We start from the raw sequence: 22901 nt of genomic DNA on the forward strand, positions 1-22901 counted from the left end.
CGTGAAGTAACGTAACCTCAAAATACACGCATTAAAGAGGCGCGCGAAGTATTCAGAACATGAGAATCGCCAGCCCAGCATCGAAATCTGAAAATATTAAAAGTCCAAGATATAAATAGAACCGCCGTAGTGTTCCGAACGGCAATCGTGCACCTTCGAGTTTTCAAAATCAGAAGAGGAGAAATGGGTTGCGCGCGCAACCCAGGCATTTATATCGTCTCCTACCATATTCACACGGACACAGACGTGTCATAGTATTGGACCACGTCTCGTTTCAGATCTGGGATCACTGGGCACCAGACGTGCAAAATCCAAAAATGGATCATGAAAAAATAAAAAAAAGGTCTAAGTAGAATTTTATCGAAAAATCGTATCGCGTGATGTGCCATCTGGCACTCCGTTGGTATTCGCACATATTTCGAACGGTCCTTTTTTTCTTACAGGTTAATCTGTGAATGTCAACAATGTCGAAGCGTTAACGTCTTTATATTTATAGCCTATATAATAAGTGTAATAAGTAATTGAAGGCAGGAGTAGCATATATTTTACATTATTTCATCTGTTTTGGAAACAATAAATTTCCATATAACTACCTCTTGGTAGTAGCTTCTCGAAAGCTTGGTTTTTAGGTTAGGTTAAATATTATTATATTTATCTTCTTTTTAAATAATGTTTCTGTAAAATTGAGTCTTTTCTATTAAGGATGATTTTATTTATTATTTATGAGTACTAGTAAACCAGCATGCTTGCGATTCTTTTGTTTTCCTTCTTACAAGTTCGATGAAGTCATTCTAAAGCCAATTAGGTTTGCAACAAGAATGTTTTCGAGCAGAAAAAGGGGGGTTATCCTGCCTATTTCAAATAAAATGTATTCAATTATTTAATTCTCAACTAAATTTTTATTTGCTTTTCCTACTGATGTCCAAAATTTGTTAGATTATAATTTTAAAATAATAATTTAATTTGGGACTAAAATAAAATAAGGCAACCTCATCACGACCTGTTGATGCCCTGATTTATATTTCTACACATGTTTATTTAAGAGGTTCATTTTCGTGTTTTTCTGGAGTTTTGTAAATGTTGAAATTTATGGTTTTATGAAAAACATCATAAGAATAAATTGTTCAACTTTTTGAATACTATAAACATCCCTACAGACAATTTTTGAATTTTGAAAAAACTGATGTCAAAAATATTCAAAATGCGCTCACTATTTGACTGTTTATCCAAAATGGTTGGTTATTGAACTTGACCCTTTGTTTAGAACACTTAAGGAGTGTACTAAAGGCTAATCTAACAGAATGATTTTTTCAAAAGTTATCGTGCTTACAGACAGACAGAGAGACATACATACATACCGAAAGAGCGACAGACACATTTGTGAAAACCTGTTTTTCGAATTTTATTCGAAAAAAATACAATTGAAAACATTAAAAAATTTGATTTGTTGAAACCTCACTCATGAGACGATAAAGAAATTAATTGACAAAAGTTGTGATGAGAATGTGCCCACGCAGCGGGCAGATTTTTACATTCTCATCAGAGAAGGTATTGGATTTATGTAAAATTTGACCTCCCTCCAATTTTTGTCAAATGTCTACGTTTTGAGACCCCCTGAATCCGAAAGACAGGTTTTTACGAATGTGTCTGCCTGTATGTCGGTCTGTATGTATGTCTGTCTGTCTGTGAACACGATAACTCTTGAACAAATTAATCTATCAGATTGCCCTTTGGTACACTCGCTTATTGTCTTAAAGTAAGGGAAAAGTTCGTTAGCCAGCCATTTTGGATAAAAATTCTAAAAGTTCGAACATTTTGAATATTTTTGAGACCACTTTTTTCAAAATTCAAGAATTCTCTGTACGGTTATTCATAGAAAAAAAAAAATAATGAGACAAACATGGTGCACCCAAAAAATATCTATAAATTTGTTATTAATCACTTTTTATAGGACACGTAGTTCTTGTTTTATTTCTAAAAAAAAACATTGAAAATAGAAAAATTCCATTTTTAGACACACGTCACAAGCTAAGCCAAAATAAATAGATAACATTTTTTCACTGAAGGTAGAGCAAAACATTTTTATAAATGTTTTTTTTTACATTCTCATCAGAGAAGGTATTAGACATGTGTAAAATTTAACACCCCACTCCCAGTTTTTGTCAAATGCCCACGTTTTACGACCCCCTACATTCGAAAAATAGGTTGTTACGAATGCGTATATGTGTCCGTCTGTCTGTATGTATTTATGCCTGTCTGTCTGTGAGCACGATTAATTTTGAAAAAATAGTTTTATTTGATTGGCCTCTGATACACTCTTTAAGTGTCCTGAACTAAAAGTTAAGTTCGTTAGCCAGCCATTATGGATAAAAATTCAAAAAGTGAGCGCCTTTTGAATATTTTTGATACCATTTTTTCAAAACTCAAGAATTCTCTGTACGGTTATTCATAGTATTTAAAAAGTCGAAAAATTTATCTGATGACTTTTTTCATGAAATTAAAAATGATGAGAGTTATAGTATTTTCAAACTTCCAAAAAACACACGAAAATGAACCTTTTAAGCCAATTAACGGACGATATGAACAAATGACAAAAGAAAAAAAGTGTGATTTCTAAATTCCCTAGAAGATTATGATAACAACTTTTTGAATTTTCCTGATAAATCAAAAAATAAATGTTGACGGTATAAAAAATAATGGAAAATACAAAAATTACATTTTTTATGCAACATTTTCACAGTATTTCAATTATTCTCAAATATAATAATGCATTTTCAAAAAAAAAAAAATAGTGAAAGTTTAAATCGTAAAGAAAACATTGGAAATGAGTAAATTCAGTTTATGGAAAAACGACAAAAATTGCAATAAAACGTTGAATAACCAAATTTTTTTTAAAGATGGCGCATTTTTTTAAACTGGACAATGAAATTTCGTCTGTTTTAATACCAATCCAAGTTACGAATTATAATAATATACATTTATGGGAATGATATAAAATTTCACGAATAAACTCGAGTGCGAAGCACGAGATACGTGATGAAAATGTGTTCGTTAAAGCCAAAGGAGCTTCAACAAAGGAGAATTCATTTTCGTGTGCTTTTTGGAATTTTATAAATGCTTTAATTCTGGGAATTTTTGGTTTCATGAAAAAAGTTATTAGGATAAACGTTCGACTTTTTGAATACTGTGAATAACCGTCCAAATTTTTTTGAATTTTGAAAAAAGTCGTCTAGAAAATATTCAAAATGTAACGAACTTGACCTTTAATTTAGGACACTTAGAGAGTGTACTCAAGGCGGATCGAATAGATTAATTTTTACATTCTCATCAAGAGATGGTCTTAGATTTGTGTAAAATTTGACCCCCGTCGTTTTTGTCAAATTTCCACGTTTTAAGGCCCCCTGAATTCGAAAAATAGGTTTTTACGAATTTGTCTGCCTGACTGAGTGTGTGTATGTGTGCGTGTCTGTAGATTTTTAGTTTGTAGCACGATAACTTTCTAAAGAATTGACATATTGTATTGACCTTTGGTATGCTATTTTAGTGTCCTAAAATAATGGTCAAGTTTGTTAGTCAACCATTTGGGGTCTAAATTTAAAAAGTGAGCGTATTTTGAAAATGTTTGATACCACCTTTTTCAAAATTCAAATATTTTCTGTACGGATATTCATAGTATTCAATCAGACGAACAATTTATTTAAATGACTTTTTTCTATAAAACCAAAATTTACCAGAGTTATAGCATTTACAATATTTCAAAAAACACTTGAAAATCAACCTTTTTAGCCAAATAACGCACGATATGGGAATAAGTCAAGAGAAGAAAAACATTTCTTTTTGAAAGCCCTACAAGATTATCATAACAAATTTTTGGATTTTCTCCAAAGATAAAAATTTCAAATTTTGATTGCACAAAAAAATAATGAAAAATAAGAAATTCCATTTTGTGGACAAACTATGTTGGATATGAAAAATGATTAATTAACTAAAATTTTTATCCCAAAAAAGATCTACAATTTCGTTAAGAATCACTTCTTGATAGGACGCGTACTTTTTGTTTTATTCGTGAAAAATAACATTGAAAAATAAAATAAATAAAAAAAAATGGGTGGAAAAACGAGGAAAGTTACAAGAAAAAAAAATTCAACAAAACCTGTTTACAAATGTCTATGTCGTTACAGTGTTTTTACGATATCGTAAAGACATCAAGGAACTGCTTACATTTATAGAAAGCCTTAAATTAATGAGAATAAGTCATATACGAAATATCCTTCTGACAACCATCCTTTTTGGTATGGTTGCTAGAATAAACAGCAGTTTTTCAGAAATATGAAAGATACACAAATGTTTATAAAAAACGGGGTTTTAAGGAACATACTAATAAGACAAATTAAAAAATAGGATGCTACTGTTCAGGGAATTCTAGAAAGCCAGAAAAGTCAGGGAATTTAAGAATGGTCCAACATACATATAAATTATGTAAATTGCATAAACATGAAACCTCATTTAATTGGTTAAAAATGAACTTTTCTGTTGAAAATCCGTCTTTTTGGTATAAAAATTGAACATTTTGGATTAGTTTTTTTTCTTTAATGATCGAAAAATCTTTCTTGGTTGAAAATGTGTCTTTTTGATTAAAAATTAATCTCTTTTTGTTGAAAATTCATCCATTATGGTTAAGAATGTTACTTCTTGGTTGAACATTAATTTTATTTTGTTGAAAATCATTTTTTTTAGTCAGAAAATTTAATTGTTTTATTTTAAGTTGAAATTTTTTCTTTTTAAATTGAAAATAAAACTATTTGGTTTTTTGAAATTTCGACATCTAGTTAAGAATTGACTTTTACCGTAGAAATGTAATCCCATTAGTTAAAACTTCATCTTTTTAGTTGAAAATTTATTTCTTTTCTTAGAAATTGAACTATTCCATTTTTGTTGTTTTAGTTCATCTTTTTAGTTCGAAATTCATGTATTTTGTTGCATATTTGTCTTCTTGGGTAGAAGATGTATCCCTTTGTTTATAAATTTCACTATTTGGTTGAAAATTAATTTTTTGGGACAAAGACTCATCATTTAGGTTAAAAAAATAATTTTTTTGGTAAAAAGTTTAACTATTTGGATAAAAATGAACTTTTTTTAAATTTAAGAAATTTAAATTTCCTTGAAAGCAAATTTAAAATCCTATTTAACGTCCAATAATCAAATAAATGTGCAGAAGTTCTGAAAATGAAACCAAGAACCCAACGACGAAATTTGTGTAACCACCATAAAATGTTCTTATTGTAATTTAAAAATGATTACAAATTTTCCTAAAAAAGAAAAGAAAAAAATTATTTTTTTTTTTGGACGAAAAATGAAAAATAGGAAAGAAAAATGAGAAGGCAACCAATCAAATCCCTTCCTTCTCTCTTTTTCCATTCTTTCTTTTTAAGTTTTATTATTATCAAGTCACAATAAAAAAACATTTGTAAAAAATAATCACCATTTAATGGCGGTTGTGCAAATTTGGTCGTTGGATTCTTGATTTTATTTTTAGGAATTTTGCACATTAAATTAACTTTTTCTGTTGGAAATTCGTCTTTTTGGCAGCCTGAAAAATCATTGTTGGTGTTTCTTTTTGGTGTGAAAATTAGTCTGATTGGGTTGATGATTTTACTAATTTGTTAAAAATTTATTTTATTACAAATGTTTTTGTTAAAGATAAATTACACTTTTTGTAACGAATTCATTTTTTTGTATAGAAGATTCTTCACTTTGGTTGAAAATTTAATAATTTAGCTGAAAATTCGTTTTTTCTTGATTGAAAGTTAATTGTTTTAACTAAAAATTTAAAATTCTTGCTTTTTCTTTCGTTCAAACTGGATCTTTTTGATTTGAAAACTACTCAGCTGAAAATTCATGTACTTTACCTATGTCTTATTACGTAATTTGTAATTATTTTCATACCTAATAAAATAAAAATTTACAAGTCAGGAAAAATAAAAAATTGTTCACGAAAAATCAGGGAATTTTGTAATTGGGATTTTATAGCAATCCAGCAAAAAAGGAAGAAATATTGGAAAAATTTTTAAACTGTGATAGACAAAGAAATGAATAGAAAATGAAAATTAGTCTTACTAGGTAATTGAGGCGAGCCGGATTGATTGCCCGCAATTTTTTTTGCCTCGCTGACCTCTTCCAGGTCTTCGACCTTTTCCTGACGTGCAAGTTGGTTTCTTCGACCTGTGTTTGATCGATCCTTTATTTTCAGAGTGACTGGGCCTTTATTTGGAATATGTAAATCCATCGCCATTGATACTTGACTGCCATTCATTTTTTGCTGGTCCAAATTCTCCTTAATTGTCTAAAATTTTACAAAATTTGTCCCTTTATAAATTATTCTTTTAAATTAATAATACAAAATTTTATAATAAGAGATACCACTTTCCGAACATCCAAAAAGTTAAAAACATGTGTAGTAGTAGGGAGCATCTGGCAGAAGTGGGGATATCTTATTGTATAAGAGCACTGAGAGAGAGAGGGGCGTACGCAAGCTTTGGGTAGTGTGGCAGTAGTGGGGACATCTAAGCAAAGTTTTTAGAGCAATTGCGAATCGCGAGCAATTGACAGTCGAGCCAGCTTCAATTTTAGGTTAGTGTGATTTTCATATTTTAAATGTCAACAGCTATTTCCTGGAACCTCGAGAACATTTTTTCATCAAATTTGTTAGCCTCAATTTACCACTGCTTCAGCTCAAGAATGGGCATTTGGTTGATCTTTATGTAGTGTTTTTATTTTTAAAAGTTTTAAAATGTTTTTTTGACAAATTTCCATTTTTTTCAGGGTGCACAGTTTTTAATTCAATAATTTTGTTTTGAATTATTAATTTTAATTATTTTTACAGATTTGATGGATTTTTATGATTATCATAGATTTCAAGTTATCCTAAAGAGTTTTAGGGAATTTTTACAGAGTTTTAGGGAATAAAATAAATTTTATTTTAAGGGATTTATACTGATTTTAACAATATTAAAGAATATAAAGGATATAAAAATGTGAGAGGATTGTCAAGATCTTAAGTTATTTTAAAATACTTCAAAGAAATGTTTAAAATTTCGGTTCAACAAATTTTAGAACTCCTAATATTAAAAAATTGGTTTTTATGCATTTTTACAAACTTTAATGGGGTTTTACGATTTTCATGGAATTTTAACGAATTTCTGGAGAATTCTAAAGAATAAATGAAATTATATATAAAGGGTTTTCTATAGATATTTCTACAATTTGAAGTGGTATGAAGGAAATAAATAAATTTCAGAGGATTTTCAAAATTTTAGTCATTTTGAAAGATTCCAAAGAATTTTAAGGGTTTTCTTCTCAAAAAATTTGGAACTCTTAAAGAATTTAACCTTCTAACCTTAAAAGGTTAGAAAACAAAAACTCAAGAACATGAATGCGCCCGAGCATTTTATTTCAACGGGTTTTTAAGATAAATTTATTAAATAAATTTAATAATCAATTTTAACAAAACATTTTAATATTATTTATATTCAAGGAATTTTAAATTATTTTCCCTTATCTCAACGGATTTCATCAATTTCAGAGGATATGAAGGACATAAGAAAATTCCGAAGGACTATCAACATTTGAACTCATTTAAAAAGATTCTAAAGAATTTTAAGTGATTGTTTTTCAAACAAATTTGGAATTCCTAATATTATAGTTTTATTATAATTATTTTAATTTTTATATAATGAAAAATTTTAATTTAATTTATATTCAAGGAATTTAAATGACTGATACTTCTTTTCATGGATTTTTACGATTTTTAACGAATTTTAACGAATTTTTAGAAAATTTTAAGGTATAAATTAAACTTTTGTTTCAAGGGATTTTAACGGATTTTAACAATTACAAGGTTTATGAAGGACATACCAAATCTCAAAGGATTATCAAGATTTAAATAATTTAAAAAGTTTATAAAAAATTTGAAGTAATTGCGTTTGAAAAACTGCAGAATTTTTAAGATTATTTATTTTTATTTTTTTTATATGACAAAAAATTATGATTTAATTTATATCCAAGGAATTTCAAACAATCTATACTTCTTAAAATTGATTTTTACGATTTTTAAGGGATTTTAACGAATTTCTAGACTATTTTAACGAATAAATAAAATTTTATTTCAAGTGATTTTTACGGGTTTTAACAATTTCAAAGAATATCAAGGGATTTAAAGAATTTAAAAAGATTTTACGTTATTTTATGAGATTTCAAAGGATTTTAAGAGATTTCGTTTCGAAGCTGTATAGAAATATTAATATTAAAAAAATTATCATTAAACATTATTAATAGTTTTCTTTCATTATTTTAGGCTCTCAAACTTGAATTATTTCTTATTTAAGTTTGTGAGCAATGAATACTGTCATTTCCAATTTAAAATAAAAATAAAAATTATAGTAAGTGTAAAATAACAAGTATTGGATATACATATTTAATTACACTTAAAAGAATCAATATTTAATGATTAAAAACATAATTTTAAGTATAGAAAATATTCCTGAATATAAAAAGAAAGTTTACACTCAGGGTCGTCTGTACCGTTTCCAACTAAAATCCACAATATTGCGCAATATACTCGAATGAGTACTCGCGCACTGCGGCTCTTCTGAGGCGAGAGTCGCAACCATTTTTTGTCATGCCCTTGAGAAACTGCGTGGGAATTAAAACTGCTTTCTAGGAATTACAGAAACGGCTTGGCTTCTATGGGACCTGGAGTGTAATTATATGGATTTAAAATTAATGAATTTTACCTGATGATCAGGATTATAGCCTGGATTATCCACCGAGACAGCATGTCTTTGCAACAGATCAGGTTTATTGAGGAGAGCAGAGCCAGCGAACTTTGGTGACCTTGGCTTAGGTGATTTTTTTTCTGCAAGAGTAGGTGCACTGGGACTTTTTTTGATTAGATGGGAACCCTCCTTCTCGTTTAGGCCTTTTGAGAATTGAATGAATCCTGCTGTGGTTTGCATCCTGGCAGCATCATGAGGACTGGGACTCGGACTGCGGTTTGTTCGAAAAAGACCTGGTTGTTGGTCCCACTTGGAAGTCTGCTGGCAATGTATTGATCTTCGACTTCGGTTGTCTTTGGCTTGCTTTAATGAAGCTGTTTGATTTTGTCGTAAACGGGCTGGTCCCACTTTTGCTGCATTGTCACGAGCTTCAAAAGTCATGACGCAAGCCGCTACTACTATGAATCCTGAAAAAACGAGACTGACATGTACCCAAACTCTCGAAACGTAAACAGTCAGTGCTACCTGAACCGTTTCCCATTGAAATGCATAATATTGCGCAATATAATCGAGTGAGTACGCGCGCACTGCGGACCTTCTGAGATGAGAGTCGCAAACGTCTCTCGCATGCCCCCTGGTATAATAGAATAAAATTTTTTTTTTATTAGCTGATAGCTAAAAAACCTACCTTAAGTCGCGAATTTCAATCCAATTTCCCCCTCTTTTTTTCTCAGGATATTAGAAAATAAATTTAACGCTTTAAAGAGATTATTTTTAATAATACTAAGTTAAATATTTTTTTAATAATTTATTTGCTAATATTGTAGATTTAAAACAAATTTATTATGTTTATTATGTTATATTTTAAATTAAATAGTTTTCACCTAAAAAAATTTTTTTCACTGATCCATATAAAAGGTGATGTTTTGCACACTAGTATTTTAATTTTTAATAAAAAAAAGTTGAATTCATCCGAAAAAGTCGAATTACACAAAATTTAACTTAATTTCTGAATTCTCAAGTAAACAAGTCAAATTTTTTACAAATCTGTTAAATTTAATTAAAAAAAATTGTATTTGACATTAGAACAACTTAATTTAAGCAAAAAGAACATTTTTTAACAAACTAGTCGATCTTTCAAACAACAGAGATTCTGTAATCAAGAAAAAAGAAAAATTAACCAAATTGTTGGATTTTTAAGACAAACACTTAAATTTTCTTTGAAGAATTAAATTTTCAGTCCGAAATTACAAATTTTCCATTAAAAAGTCAATTTTTAATAAAACAGTTCAATTCTTAACCATAAAGGATGATTTTTTAACAAAAAATTTTAAATTTCTAAAAAAAAAAATTATCAATCAAAAATGTAAAAGCTGATATTGCAAACAAAAAAAGATTTTAATCTTACACTAAAAACAGTTGATATTTCTACAAATTTTTTAAGTTAAATGAAATACATTTAAAGATAACCTAAAATTAACATAATATATTTTTAATCATAAAGTTGCGTTTTTACCGAAAAAAATAATAATTATTCAATAAAACAGTTAAATTTTTAACCCAGGCAAATTGTTCAGAGAATTCTTTAGTTTTTATGCTAATATTTGTTTTATCAACTGAAAAAGATCAGTTTTAAACAAAAATGGAATAATTGAATTTGCAGTTCAATCAATTGTTTTTCAATCAAAAAAGAAAAATTAATTTTCAAAATAATAGTTCAATTTTTAAGCAAAGAAATAAATTGTTAGCTAAAATTATCAATCTTAACTAAACAAATTTTTTTAACAAAGTAATTTAACCTCCGACAAAATATTTAAACTTTGTACCAAAATGTTTACTTTTCGATGAGATAGTTCAAATTTTCTACAGAATATATGAATTTCCAAACGCAAAATGTGAATTTTCTGCAAAAAAGTTAATTTGTAACTGAAACAGGTTATGTTTTAATTAGTAAGTTGCATTTTTATTTAAAAAAGATTAATTTTGGCAAGAAAATTGAATAGTTAAATGTTCAGTTAAACAACTTTATTTTCAATAAAAAAATTAATATGAATTTTCATCTCAATAGATGAATTTTCAACTAAAAGAACTGAATTTTTAACTTGAATGATGAGTCTTCATCTAAAAAACGTTTTTTTAACAAAGCAATTCCACCTTTTACCAAATAGTTTAATTTTCGACTGAATTTTTCAATTTTCGAAAAAAGCTGCATTTTTTCAAAACAGATAAATTTTAAACAGAAGAATATGAATTTTCAATAAGACAGTTCAATGTCTACCGAAACAGGTTAATTTCAAAATTAGCCAGTTAAATTTTTATCTAAAATAATATGAAATTTCTCTCAAATAGATCAATTTTTATCAAAAATTGGAAGATTTAAATTTTCATAAAAAAAAATTAATTTTCAACAAAAAAAGGATTTTCCACAAAATAGTTAACTTTTCAATAAAAAATTAATTTTCAAACAATCAAATTGTTGAATTTTCGAGCAGAAAATACATATTTTTCTTTGAAACAGATAAATTCTTAACCCCAAAATATGAATTTTTAATAAAAAAAGTTAATTTTCAATCGAAGCAGATTCATTTTTAATTAGTCCGTTGCATTTTGATCCAAAAATTATCAAATTTCTATCGAAAAAGATTAGTTTTTGCAGAAAAATGGAATTTTAGAGTTAAAAAATTAATGTTCAGCAAAAAAAAAACGAATTTTCCACGAAATAGTTAAATTTTCAAGCAAAGAAATCAATTTTAAACTAAAAATAATGTTTAACAAAATAATTTATCTTTGGACCCAATAGTTAAATTTTCTACCAAATTGTTGAATTTTCGAGAATGAAATACTAATTTTCTTTGAAGAAGAGTAATTTTTAGCCGTAAGAGATTTATTTGTAATTAGTCAGTTGCATTTTGAACCAAAATAAATTGATTTTTAACGAAGTAGTTCAACTGTTAACCAAACAGTTTTATTTTTTATTAAACTATTGAATATAAAGAAAAAATACGAATTTTCTTCAAAAAAGATAAATTTTTAATCCAAAAATGTACATTTTCAATAAAAAAGTTAATTTGCAACCGTAAAAGATTAATTTTTAATTCGCTAGTTGCATTTTGACCGAAAAAGATGTAATTCCTACAAAAAGAAATGAATGTTCAAACCATAAGTACAAGCATCTCATCAAATGTTTGGATTTTTAGCAAAAATAAATAAATAACTAAGAAGAATTGAAAATGTTCCCTGATTTTGAAAACTAAAAACAATTTGGTTTATTTTTTCCACTCTTTTTGTGGGTTTTCTCAAAAAGGGTTATTTCAATGAAAAAATGAGTATAACAAAAAATATACATACAAAATTCATGAATTATTTGTTAAATCTTTATTATTTAAGATTTTTTCGAATCATAGATACGTATTTTAATAATATGTTTTATTGTTATAAAGATGATTCTGCATGCCCACCTCTTTACCAGTTATTTCAGACGTAGTCGATGAGCCTCCATAGCTCAGGGGTTAGAGCACTGGTCTTGTAAACCAGGGGTCGAGAGTTCAAATCTCTCTGGGGGCAAATTTTTTTTTATGTTATCATGAATTCTCAGCATTTTTTTGTAAGCTTGTATGCCTAACAGATATAATAATTTTCAATAAACTATAGCTATGTTTGTTCATTTTTTCTATGCTGTTTAGCGAATTTCTTCTATTGCTGTTTTTCGAATAAAAAGTAAATAAATAGTAGCACTTATTATTATCATGCCTTTGAAATAATGAATTTTTCGTATTTTTTTGTAGGTTCTTAAAAATTTTTTAATTTTACGTATAAAATACTTTACTACAATATTAATGAAAGAGCTTATAATGATTAATTTTTATTTTATAGAATTCTCCTAAAAGCATTTAAATTAAAATTTAAAAAATTTATTTCATAAATTTATCGAACTTTTAATAATGTAAAATTAAAAATTAAAAACGCTCTGAGTGTACATAGCCTTATTTTGTTGATTTATAGCTGTGTTAACAAAAAAAATTGTTACTGCAGTTTCGATAGTTTTTTTTGAGAAACTTTTCATTAATTATAATCATTGTTTAAAACAAAAACATTTAACCTTTAGTAATAAAGGGTTAAAATAAAATATACTTTTTTAATGTAATTTTATTTTATTTTTTTTGGTCTGAAAAAAGCTTGGACTTTCTTAAAAACATTTAAAAATCTATCAATCACTAAAATTTTAATTATTAAATAGAAACATTATTAAAACAATAACTAATCATTTCGAATTGAATGCGTTTGAAATTTAGAAAAAAATATTGAACGTATTTAATTTAATTTTAAATTTAATTGAAGCATATCGAAGTTGAATGATTTTAGATACAAATTTGGAAAACAGGAAAATTCGAAAACGTTATGATAAAATATTTGTAAATTAGAATAATAATTTAACATCAAAATTGATTAGATAAATTTTTCTGAGAACAAAAAATAAATTCATCATGGTTTTTATGGTTCGAAATAGATATTTAAAAAAAATTAGAAACCTATGAAATGGAATTACTCTATAAAACGTTTAACATTTAAGACATTTAAGCAATCTAAAATATTAGAATCTAAAATTGTTAAAATTTGTGAATTTTGAAATTAGAAACCTTCCAAAACAATTTTTTTTTATTTTTCACAATTATTAATCGGAGATAAACTGCCAAATTTCAAAAATTGACAGAAAGTTTTTCAAAAATGCTGTGTTTTTTTTACAAGTGTAGGTATTCGAAATTTTCTTTTAAATCCTGCGCGATAATTCAATTTCTTGCAACTGATTTCAACAGAATACAAAAGAATTCAAACATGACAAAATAGCGACTTTTTCTAATATTCGTGAATGAATGATTTATGATTTTTTCTTATATTCTTTTGGCAGTTATTTTATTTATAAGAAAAGCATTCTATACGTTCTATAGGGGCTGAATTACTTTTGAGACAGGGACAATTTTTTTCTTTATGTATAGTTTTTTCGGAATTTAAAATTTTCAATGAACTCAAGTTGAAGTTAATTTCATTATTATTCTTTGAAATTGCAACTATTTTATTGAAAATTAATCTTTATTTGGTTCAACGCATCTTTTTTTTTTAATTTAATTATTTTTTTGAAATTATATTTAAAAATTGAAAATGAATTAAATTAATTGAAAATTTAACCTGAATATTTTTGGCCTAAATTTTATTTTCTTAAGTTGAAAATTTAAATATTCGGTTTGAAATTTTTGTGTTTTATTAATGTTGAATTCTGTGGGAGAATATTTAATATTCTTTTAGTGACTAATTAATCTTAAGGGTGAAAATTCATTGAAAAATTTAATTATTTGGTTAAAAATTTATCTACTTTATTCAAAATTCATCTATTTTAAAAGAAAATTGATCTTATTGCTTGAAAATAAGTTTTTTCTTATTAGGAATTAATTTTTTTAGTTAAAAATGTAACGGTTTTATTTTTGGTCGAAAATGTATCTTTTTTAAAGAAATCAATTCTTCTTAATTGAATATTATACTATTTGGTTGTAAATTTAGGTACATTAATTTTATATAAAATTATTCTTTTTACTGAAAATTTAACAATCCTATTTTTAGTAAAAAAATTATCTGTATTAGGTGAAAATTCAACTTATCTGGCAGAAGATTTCACTCATTAGTTTAAACTTTATCCGTATTTTTTTTTCGTTTGAATTTTACTAACTAAAATTTCAAATATTGTATTTGTGGTAGAAAATTCATCTTTATGGTTGAAATAAATGTATTTAGTAAAAAATTTAATTCTTATTTAGTTAATGATTCATTTTAGTTAAATTTTTTTTTTGGTTAATCAGAAAATTTGCCTTCTGTGTAAAAGAAGTCCACTATTTAGTCAAAAATTCACATTCTGGTTGAAAATTTATCTTTGTGATTTAGAATTAATTTCTATGGTTTATAATTACTTTCTTTCTAACGAAAAGTCAATTTTTTTAACCAAAGTTGTAACTACTGCATTTTTTCTTCAAAATTTGTATTTTTATTTGAAAAATAATTAATTCTTCTGAAAACTTTTTTTTATTAAAAATTTACTTACATAAGTACAAATTGAACTATTCTATTTATGGTCTGTAAATTTATCTTTTTTAGCTGAAAATTTGTATATATTATTGTAACTGAAAATGTTTGGTTGAAAATTCTTTTGTTTTTTTAATGCAAATTCATGTGATTTGTTGAAAATGAGTATTTTCTAGTAGAAAATAACTCTTTTGAATTAAAAATTCAACTAACTAGTTGGTTAAAAATTTATATTTTTGTTAAAGAATGATCATTTTAGTTAAAAATTCATTTCTTTGGTTGAAAATTTATCTTCTTGATATAAAAACAAAACTAAAAAATGTTTAAAATATTAGCAGCGTGCGGATTTAATTTCCCGCAAAATTTAAATAATATCGTTAACATTAATAAAAATGGGAAATACGATTTTTAGATCCTAATTCAAAATGTTCTCGAAAATGGTTATTAACGTTCATTAAATTCTAGACTTGGTGACTGCAGCCAGACATACCGAATAGTATGAGTGTTGCATTCCATAGGCGCAGAAAACGCTATTTTCAATTACGAAACAGAAGCAAGAACATTTTTTAATTAGTATTAGAGTCGACAATATTTATTTTTCTTTCGCAATTAATTTTCAAGCAATATATTTTTATAAGAAAAATAAAAATTAGATTTTAAAAATGTTCAAATGTTTTTTCAGCCTCCGATAGAGACAATAAATAAATTTACATCTTTGGGTCTATTCTCAAAAAAATCTGTTCTCTTTCTACATAAAATTTCTTTTAAGTGGTTTTTAAAAATATAAAAAAGGTTATATCCTTTACATATATTAAGTTTCAAAAAGCCTTTGACGAGTGCAGTTAGTCAGACCAAGATAAAGCATAAAAAATCAAATTTTTACTTCATTAAAAAAATATATTAAAAAAAATTAAATTGCAGAAAAAAATAAATATTATCGACCCTCATTCCAAATAAATAAACTTTTTTTTACAATTTTTATAAATTATTATGATAACTTACCCCCGACTCCCATCACTATAGGCCCTGCGTAGCTGAGATTGTTTAGGTGAAATCCTCGTGATTCGTTCTTAACTTTTATGGTGAGATTACCTCTTATTTCTTGTGCCTCTGATAGCTGGTCGGCAAAGTATCCTAAAACATTAAATATATTTTTTTATAAACGGAAACAAATATTTTAGGTATAAATGAAGGATTTCCATAAATTATTTGTTTATTTTTAACAACCACGAAAATTACTTTTCTATTGTACAAGATGACTTTTTTAAAAATTGATCAATTTTGAAAAAAAATCATTGAATTTTCACCATAAAAGGATTAATTTGCAATAAAGAAGTGTAATAGTTGATATTTTAATCAGAAAATATGAAATTTCATTAAAAAAATAATTTTAATTCCAAAAAGACAAGTTTTTTGCGTATAAAGTTTTTTCAATTATCAAAGAAAAAAAGTTCACCTTAATTGTTGAACCCTTAAGCAAAGAAAAGACAAATTAAAGAAAAAAATATTTGCATTTGTATCGAAACAAGGTTTCAGTTGAAATATACACCAAAATATGAATTTCAAAGAACAAGTTAATTTTTTTACGACATGGTTGAATTTCTAACAAAACAGCCGCATTTTCAACCAAAAAGGTTAAATAGTTGAATTTTCATTAAAAAAAGATTTCAATTTACTTTTCAAAGCTAAATATGAATTTTAAACAAGTAAATTTTCTGCGTAATAGTGTAATTTTGAGCAAAGAGTTGAATTTTCAACTCAAAAGTGGGTAACTTTTTTTTAAAAAAGTTTAATTTTAAGAAAACATTTGCATTTTTGTCCAAGAGAATTAAATTTTTACTGAAACAAATTAATTTTTAAATTTTAAAGACAAATATTTAACAAAATAGTTGAGTTTTCAAGCAAAAAGGATGACTATTATTTTAAATTGTTAAATTTTTATCAAAACAGTAAAATTTTTATCCAAAAAAGATTCAATTTTCGCCAAGATAGACTAAATGTATTATTAAAAACGCAAATTGAAAGAAAAATAGTTGAATTTTTATCCAAAGAAGATTTCGGTTGACTTTTTGACATCAAAATATGAATTTTAAACAAGTTCATTTTTTACGAAATATTAAAATTTTTACCAGTTTTGTTGAATTTTCAACTAAGAAGTATCACCTTTTAACAAAATCTTTGAATTTTAAACCGAACAGTTACACTTTTGTCAAAGAACAATTTCCACTAAAAAAATGACTTTTTTTTTATTAAAAAGACAAATTAAAAAAAAAAGTTGAATTGTTATTAAAAGAAGATTTTGGTTGACTTTTTAACACAAAAATATAAATTTTCAACAAATGAATCTTTTACGTAATAATTGAATTTTTACCAAAATAGTTGGATTTGTAATAAAAAAAGATCACTTTCTAGTAAAACCGTTGAATTAAAAAAGAAAGGATATATTTTTTTTTAAATTACTCAATTTTCGTCTAAACAGTTGAATTTTTCTCCAAGAGTGATGCAATTTCTACTAAGATAGATGCATTAACATTTTTTTTAAATAGTTGAATTCTGAGAACATGATACATTTTTTAAGTAAATAGATAATCTTTAGGGTAAACCTGCTATAAAAAAAAGACATAGAGATATAAATATAAGCCTTTTTGAAACTCTTCGAAATTCTTTAATTCGAAATTCTTTCTGCCTTCATGGTTTGGAGGGTTGATCTACTGTCGGTAAGGTACAATTTCTGTTGATATAGCAGATAAATTTAAAAAATTTAAAATAATTCTTTAAAAACTCTTAAAAATGTTAAAACTAGTTAAATTTCTTGGAATTCAACATTAAATTTTAAAAGATTTATTTATTTTATATTTTCATTTTCGCTTTAAAAATCTTTGGAATACCTTGCAGCTTATAAAATCCATTAAATCCTATAAAATCCCGATTAATCCTAGAAAAATCGAATATTAAATGTTTTAAAATTCTCTTGAAATCCTCTAAACTCTTTGGAAACTCTCTAATTTTATTAAATCCCTTGAAAATTAGACAAATTCTTTACAATTCTTTGCAATCAGAGAAATTCCTAGAAATCGCTAGACGTCCCTTAAAATTTCGTACCTTTTCATTTACTTCCTGAAATTTACCAACATTTTTTTCGAAATTCCCCATAGTCACTTGAAATCTTTAAAATTCTTTGATATCTTTCAAATCCTTTAGAAATCCCTTGCAATTTTTGAAATTTTGCAATTTCTTGCGTTCTTGTAGTATTAGTGTACTTTTAAAAAATAATAGTAAAATAGTTGCATCCTTGAAAAAAGTGTCTAAAAGTGTCTACAGTGTCGTTAGTTCGAGACCTGAAATGGTAATATTTTTGTTTGAAATTCCAAATTTCTACATTTCCTTAGGATTTTCAGGAATTTCAAAGAATTTCAAGGGATTTGAAGAGATTTCGAGATATTTTAAAAGAATTCAGGGAATTTTTAAGGATTTTAAAATGATTTAAAAAGATTTCATGGTGAGATTTAATAAACTTTTACAGGATTGCAAAGGATTGGCTTATATTTCAAAGTAGGTTAAGGAATTTCAACGAAATCAAAGAGATTTAAACGGTTTTTTATGATTTGATGGGTTATTGAAGGATTTAATATTTCAAGATATTCAAAAGCATATAAAAAAGATTTCAAGGAATCTCTTAACATTTCACGGAACTTCAAAGATTTTAACCGATTCCAACTGGTTTTTAGAGATTTTAAGGGATTTTAATGGGATTTAGAAGATATTAAGGATTTAAAGGATTTCAAAAGATTTAACGGGATCTGAATGAATTTCAAGAGATTTATACAGATTTTATGGGATTACAGAGGATTTTCATGGAATTTATAAATTTTAACGGATTTCAAGGATTCTTATGAATTTGAAAGTATTTTATGGGATTTTAATGGAATTGAGAATATTTCTTGGGGATTTCCAGACTTTTAAAGATTTAAAAAAGTTCACGGAATCTCAATGAATTTCAAAAGATTCATAAATATTTTTTTAAAGGAGTCAAAGGGATTTTTAAAGGATTTCCAAGATTTCAAAGGTTCCAACAGATTTAGCGAAACTCCGTATAATTTCAAGGAATTTCGATATTATGGGGTTTGCAAGATATACGGCCATTTCAAGGATTTCAAAGATTTTGAAGAGATTTCCAGGATTTTAAAGGATTTTAATAGGGTTTAAAATATTTTAAGCAATTGCAGGGATTCTAAAAGATTTTACGGAATTTTAAAGAATTTTATGGGATTAGAAGAGATTGTGATGGGCTTAAAATGATTTTAAGCGATTTTAGGGATATCAAAAGATTTCGAAAATATGAAAGAATTTGAATGGCTTTCAGATGATTTCAATGAATTATATGGGATTTAAAAAGAATTTAAGACATTTCTTAAGATTTCACAGAATCTGAAAGAATTAAAAGGGATTTCTGTGTTTTTTCATGGATTTGACTGGATTTCAATGAACTTTCATGTGATTTGGAAAATTTCAAGAATTTCGAAAGATATCACGGAATCTTATTCCACGGTTATAAAAGGATTTCAAGGGATTTTACGAGATAATGTTACTATTGAGTATTCTAATATTACGTCACATTCGGTCGGTAACATCAAAATCTGTAAGGCTATACTACTTGGTGGACTGCAAAGCATTGTTGAAATAGGAGTTTGACTAAAATTAATTAATTTCGGCGAAATTAAGTAAAAAATCGTGAAATACCTTTGATTTTAGCAAAGAAAAGGCATTTACTTCATTATTGTTGGCAATCTGGAGAATGTTAAATGAGGCAATCCATCACGAAAAAATATAATTAGCTGTAATTAAAGTTATAACCTCAATTGCCTATGACTTATGTCATAATACTTTTCGATAATAAGTGATTTTAAGTAGTTTCATATCAAATAAATTGAAAGCGAAGAGACTTTAAAGTATTTAAAAAAGACTTTAAGTAATCTTAGGGTTTCTCAAGAGATTTTTAACGATTTCAGAAAATTTGAAAGGATTTTAAAAGAATACAGAAAAATTGAACGACTTTGAAGGAATTTTAAAGATCTTTTTAAGAATCCAAAAAGCTTTAAGGATTTGCAAGAGATTTAATCAAATTTTAAGGCAGTTTAGGTGATTTCAAAGAATGTCAAACGAGTTACTGAAAAGTTCTTTAAAAATATTTTAATAAATTTTAAGAGACTTCAAGGGATTAAAAAAAATTCAATAATTTAAGCATTTTCAAGAGATTTAAAGGAGTCTAGAAAAAATTTAAGGATTTTAAGAGATTTTAAATAATTTTAGTCAATCTTGACATTTTTAAAATGTTGTCAAAGAAGTTGAATGGAGTTCGCAAAAATGCGGTGGACTTTAAGGATTTTTAAGAATTCAAGTGATTTTAAGGAATTACTAGGGACTTGGCTGAATCTTAAAGTTTCTTTTTAAAGAATGTAAAAATAATCCAAAAATAGTTCAAAAAGATTTAAAGATTTACAAGAGATTTTATAAGATTTTACGACTGTTTTAGTAATTTTAAAGGAAGTGTAGCGAGTTATTGAAAAACTATTTAAACAGATGTAATGAATTTTAGGAGATTTCAAGGTATTTAAAAAAATTGATTGATTCAGGGATTTTCTAGAGATTTTAAGGAGCCTAAGAACATTTGAAGGATTTTGGATTTAAAAGATTTGAATTAATTTTAGTCAATTTTACAATATTTTAAATTATTTCAAAGACGTTGAAGTGAGTTAAAAAGATTAGGAGGATTTTCAAGAAATTTTACGAGATTTCTAAGTATTCAAGAGATTTCAAGGAATTACTACTAGGGACTTGGTGGAATCTTCAAGTTTCTTTTTAAAGGATTTAAAAATAATTTAAAAATAGTTCAAAAACTTTGAAAGATTTACAAGTTATTTTGTAAAATTTTAAGACAGTTTTAGGGGTCTTAAAGAATTTCAAGCGAGTTTTGGAAAACTTATTTAAAAAGATTTTAATGAATTTGAAAAAATTCAAAGATTTTAAGGATTTTAAATAGGTTTAAAGGAATTTAAGAAAGTTTAAAGGATTTTCAGAGATTTGAATTAATTTGAGTCAATTTCGAGAAACTTCGAAAGATTTTAAATGATCGAAAGAAGATGAAGGAGTTTAAAACAAATCTTGACGGGATTTTAACGTTTATTTTTAAAGGATAAAACAATATTTCTGTAAGTTTTGGTGGCTTTAAAGAATGCTAAGCAATTAATTTAAAAGTTATTTGAAAATATTTTAAGTTATTTCCGAAAATTTAAACATTCTAAGGCTTGTCAAGAGATATAAAGGAATTTAAGATTATTTTAAAAATTTTACGTGATTAAAATTAATTTTAGTCAATTTCGAGGTACTTCGAAAGATTTGAAATTATTGCAAAGAATTTGAAGGGATTTAAAAAACAGTCGAAAAAGTTTAAGGATTTTCTGATCATTTTTGTTTCCTCAAAGTACAAAAATAATATGTTGACATCTTTGAAAAACACACTTTAACGAACTATCAAAATTCAAAAATTTTGACCGCCAACTTTCCCAAAAATGCAACCTAACCTGAATCACGGCAAATTATATTTCTTCTTGATGGATTATCCAAATCGCACATTTCCCCAATTGCTAACAATAATTTAAAAAATGGCTTTTCAATCTGAGATGCAAAGCCATATCACGATTTCACACTTACTTTCGTCTACAAAAATTAATTTTAGTCAAGCTCCTATCTAATCAATGCTTTGCAGTCCACCAAATGGTATAGCCTTATAGGCCTTATAGATTTCGACGTTACCGACCGAGTATGACTTAATGTTAGAATACTCAGTATACTTATTGGACGTAACTAATATGAAATATTATATAATAAAAAATAAATAAGATAAATAATAATATAATCTCAAGTTTGATGTGTACAATAGTATTAAAATTAATTCCGATATTCGAAGCAGATTTCAATTAGCATATAAAAAAAATAGATAGAGCAAACTTACATAAGTAATGCCTCCCCCCACCTCTGCAGGTATAGATTGGTAATATTTTCCAAATAACCTCCTTCGAAAAAGCCCTAATTAATTATTGGAAGCTCCCTGATGAATATCGAATTTAAAAAAGGAATGTTTCAGTATGATTTAGTCAATTAGTTTGACTTCTTTGAAAATTAAAAATATTCAAATATATTTGAATACTAAATGTAATATTAAGAAATTTCCCAACAGGATTTTTTTCTCACTGAAATGGATTTCGTCAAAAAGTTGACTTAACACAGTTAGCTTTCCTTCCTTCACTTGTGTGTAACTGATTGCATATTATCAGGAGAACTGTCTCTCGAGTGTTTTGAAATCTTTGAAACAATTTTGAAACATTTGTGAAATTATTTAAATTTTTTGAAAATCATTCATACCTTTGTGAGATTTTCAAATCTGTCCAAAATCTTTGTAAAATTTTTTCGAGATACGTGAAATCTTTGCGGGACATTCGGAACCCTGGCGGACCCACTGAACCGAATGGAGCGTCTACAAAGTACCCGTAAAGACCCCATTGGGTCCCCATTCGGTTCCTTAAAAAAACTCGAAAAAACAGCAAAATCAACTTTTAAATTTTTGAAATTCGAATTTGTTTTTTTGCAACCGTAAAATGTTTTAAAAAACATAAGACTTATAAAGCCTGTTGACTGCTACTTACAGGCGATGCGTTTGAAGTGTAGTAGTCAACAGGCGTTATACGTCTTATATTTTTTAAAACTTTTTTCCGTTGCAAAAAAAATTATTGCGATTATTCCATGACCTTCTATAGGGAATTTTAACGTACAATCCGAATTTCAACAATATAAAAGTTGATTTTGCTGGTTTTTCGAGTTTTTAAAAAAGGAACCGAATGGGGACCCAATGGGGTCTTTACGGGTACTTTGTAGAGACTCCATTCGGTTCCTTCGGTCCGCCAGGGTAATCTTTGAAGTCTTTATGAAATCTTTTAAAACTATCCGAAATCTTAATCAAATATTTGACCTCTTTGTGAAAAAGCTTAGAAAATCATTGGA

The 22901-nt window shown here is 26.6% G+C and overlaps 1 protein-coding gene and 1 non-coding gene across 2 annotated transcripts in view; one reads left to right on the forward strand and one right to left on the reverse strand.

Moving 5' to 3' along the window:
* Nucleotides 1–21476, reverse strand: part of LOC117170064 — a 39561-nt gene extending 18085 nt beyond the window's left edge. Inside the window, exons 1-4 of the mRNA XM_033356586.1 lie at nt 21425–21476; nt 15846–15977; nt 8793–9241; nt 6118–6343 (exon numbers count right to left, since the gene is read on the reverse strand). Of these exons, the coding sequence (XP_033212477.1) occupies nt 6118–6343; nt 8793–9241; nt 15846–15977; nt 21425–21476 (859 nt within the window). The remainder of the gene's footprint in view (nt 1–6117; nt 6344–8792; nt 9242–15845; nt 15978–21424) is intronic.
* Trnat-ugu lies at nt 12266–12338 on the forward strand. Its single transcript has one exon. It is a non-coding gene; the product is annotated as a tRNA-Thr (tRNA).
* Nucleotides 21477–22901: the final 1425 nt, after the last annotated feature.

Source organism: Belonocnema kinseyi, chromosome 3, assembly GCF_010883055.1.
Source record: "Belonocnema kinseyi isolate 2016_QV_RU_SX_M_011 chromosome 3, B_treatae_v1, whole genome shotgun sequence".
NCBI lineage: Eukaryota > Metazoa > Arthropoda > Insecta > Hymenoptera > Cynipidae > Belonocnema > Belonocnema kinseyi.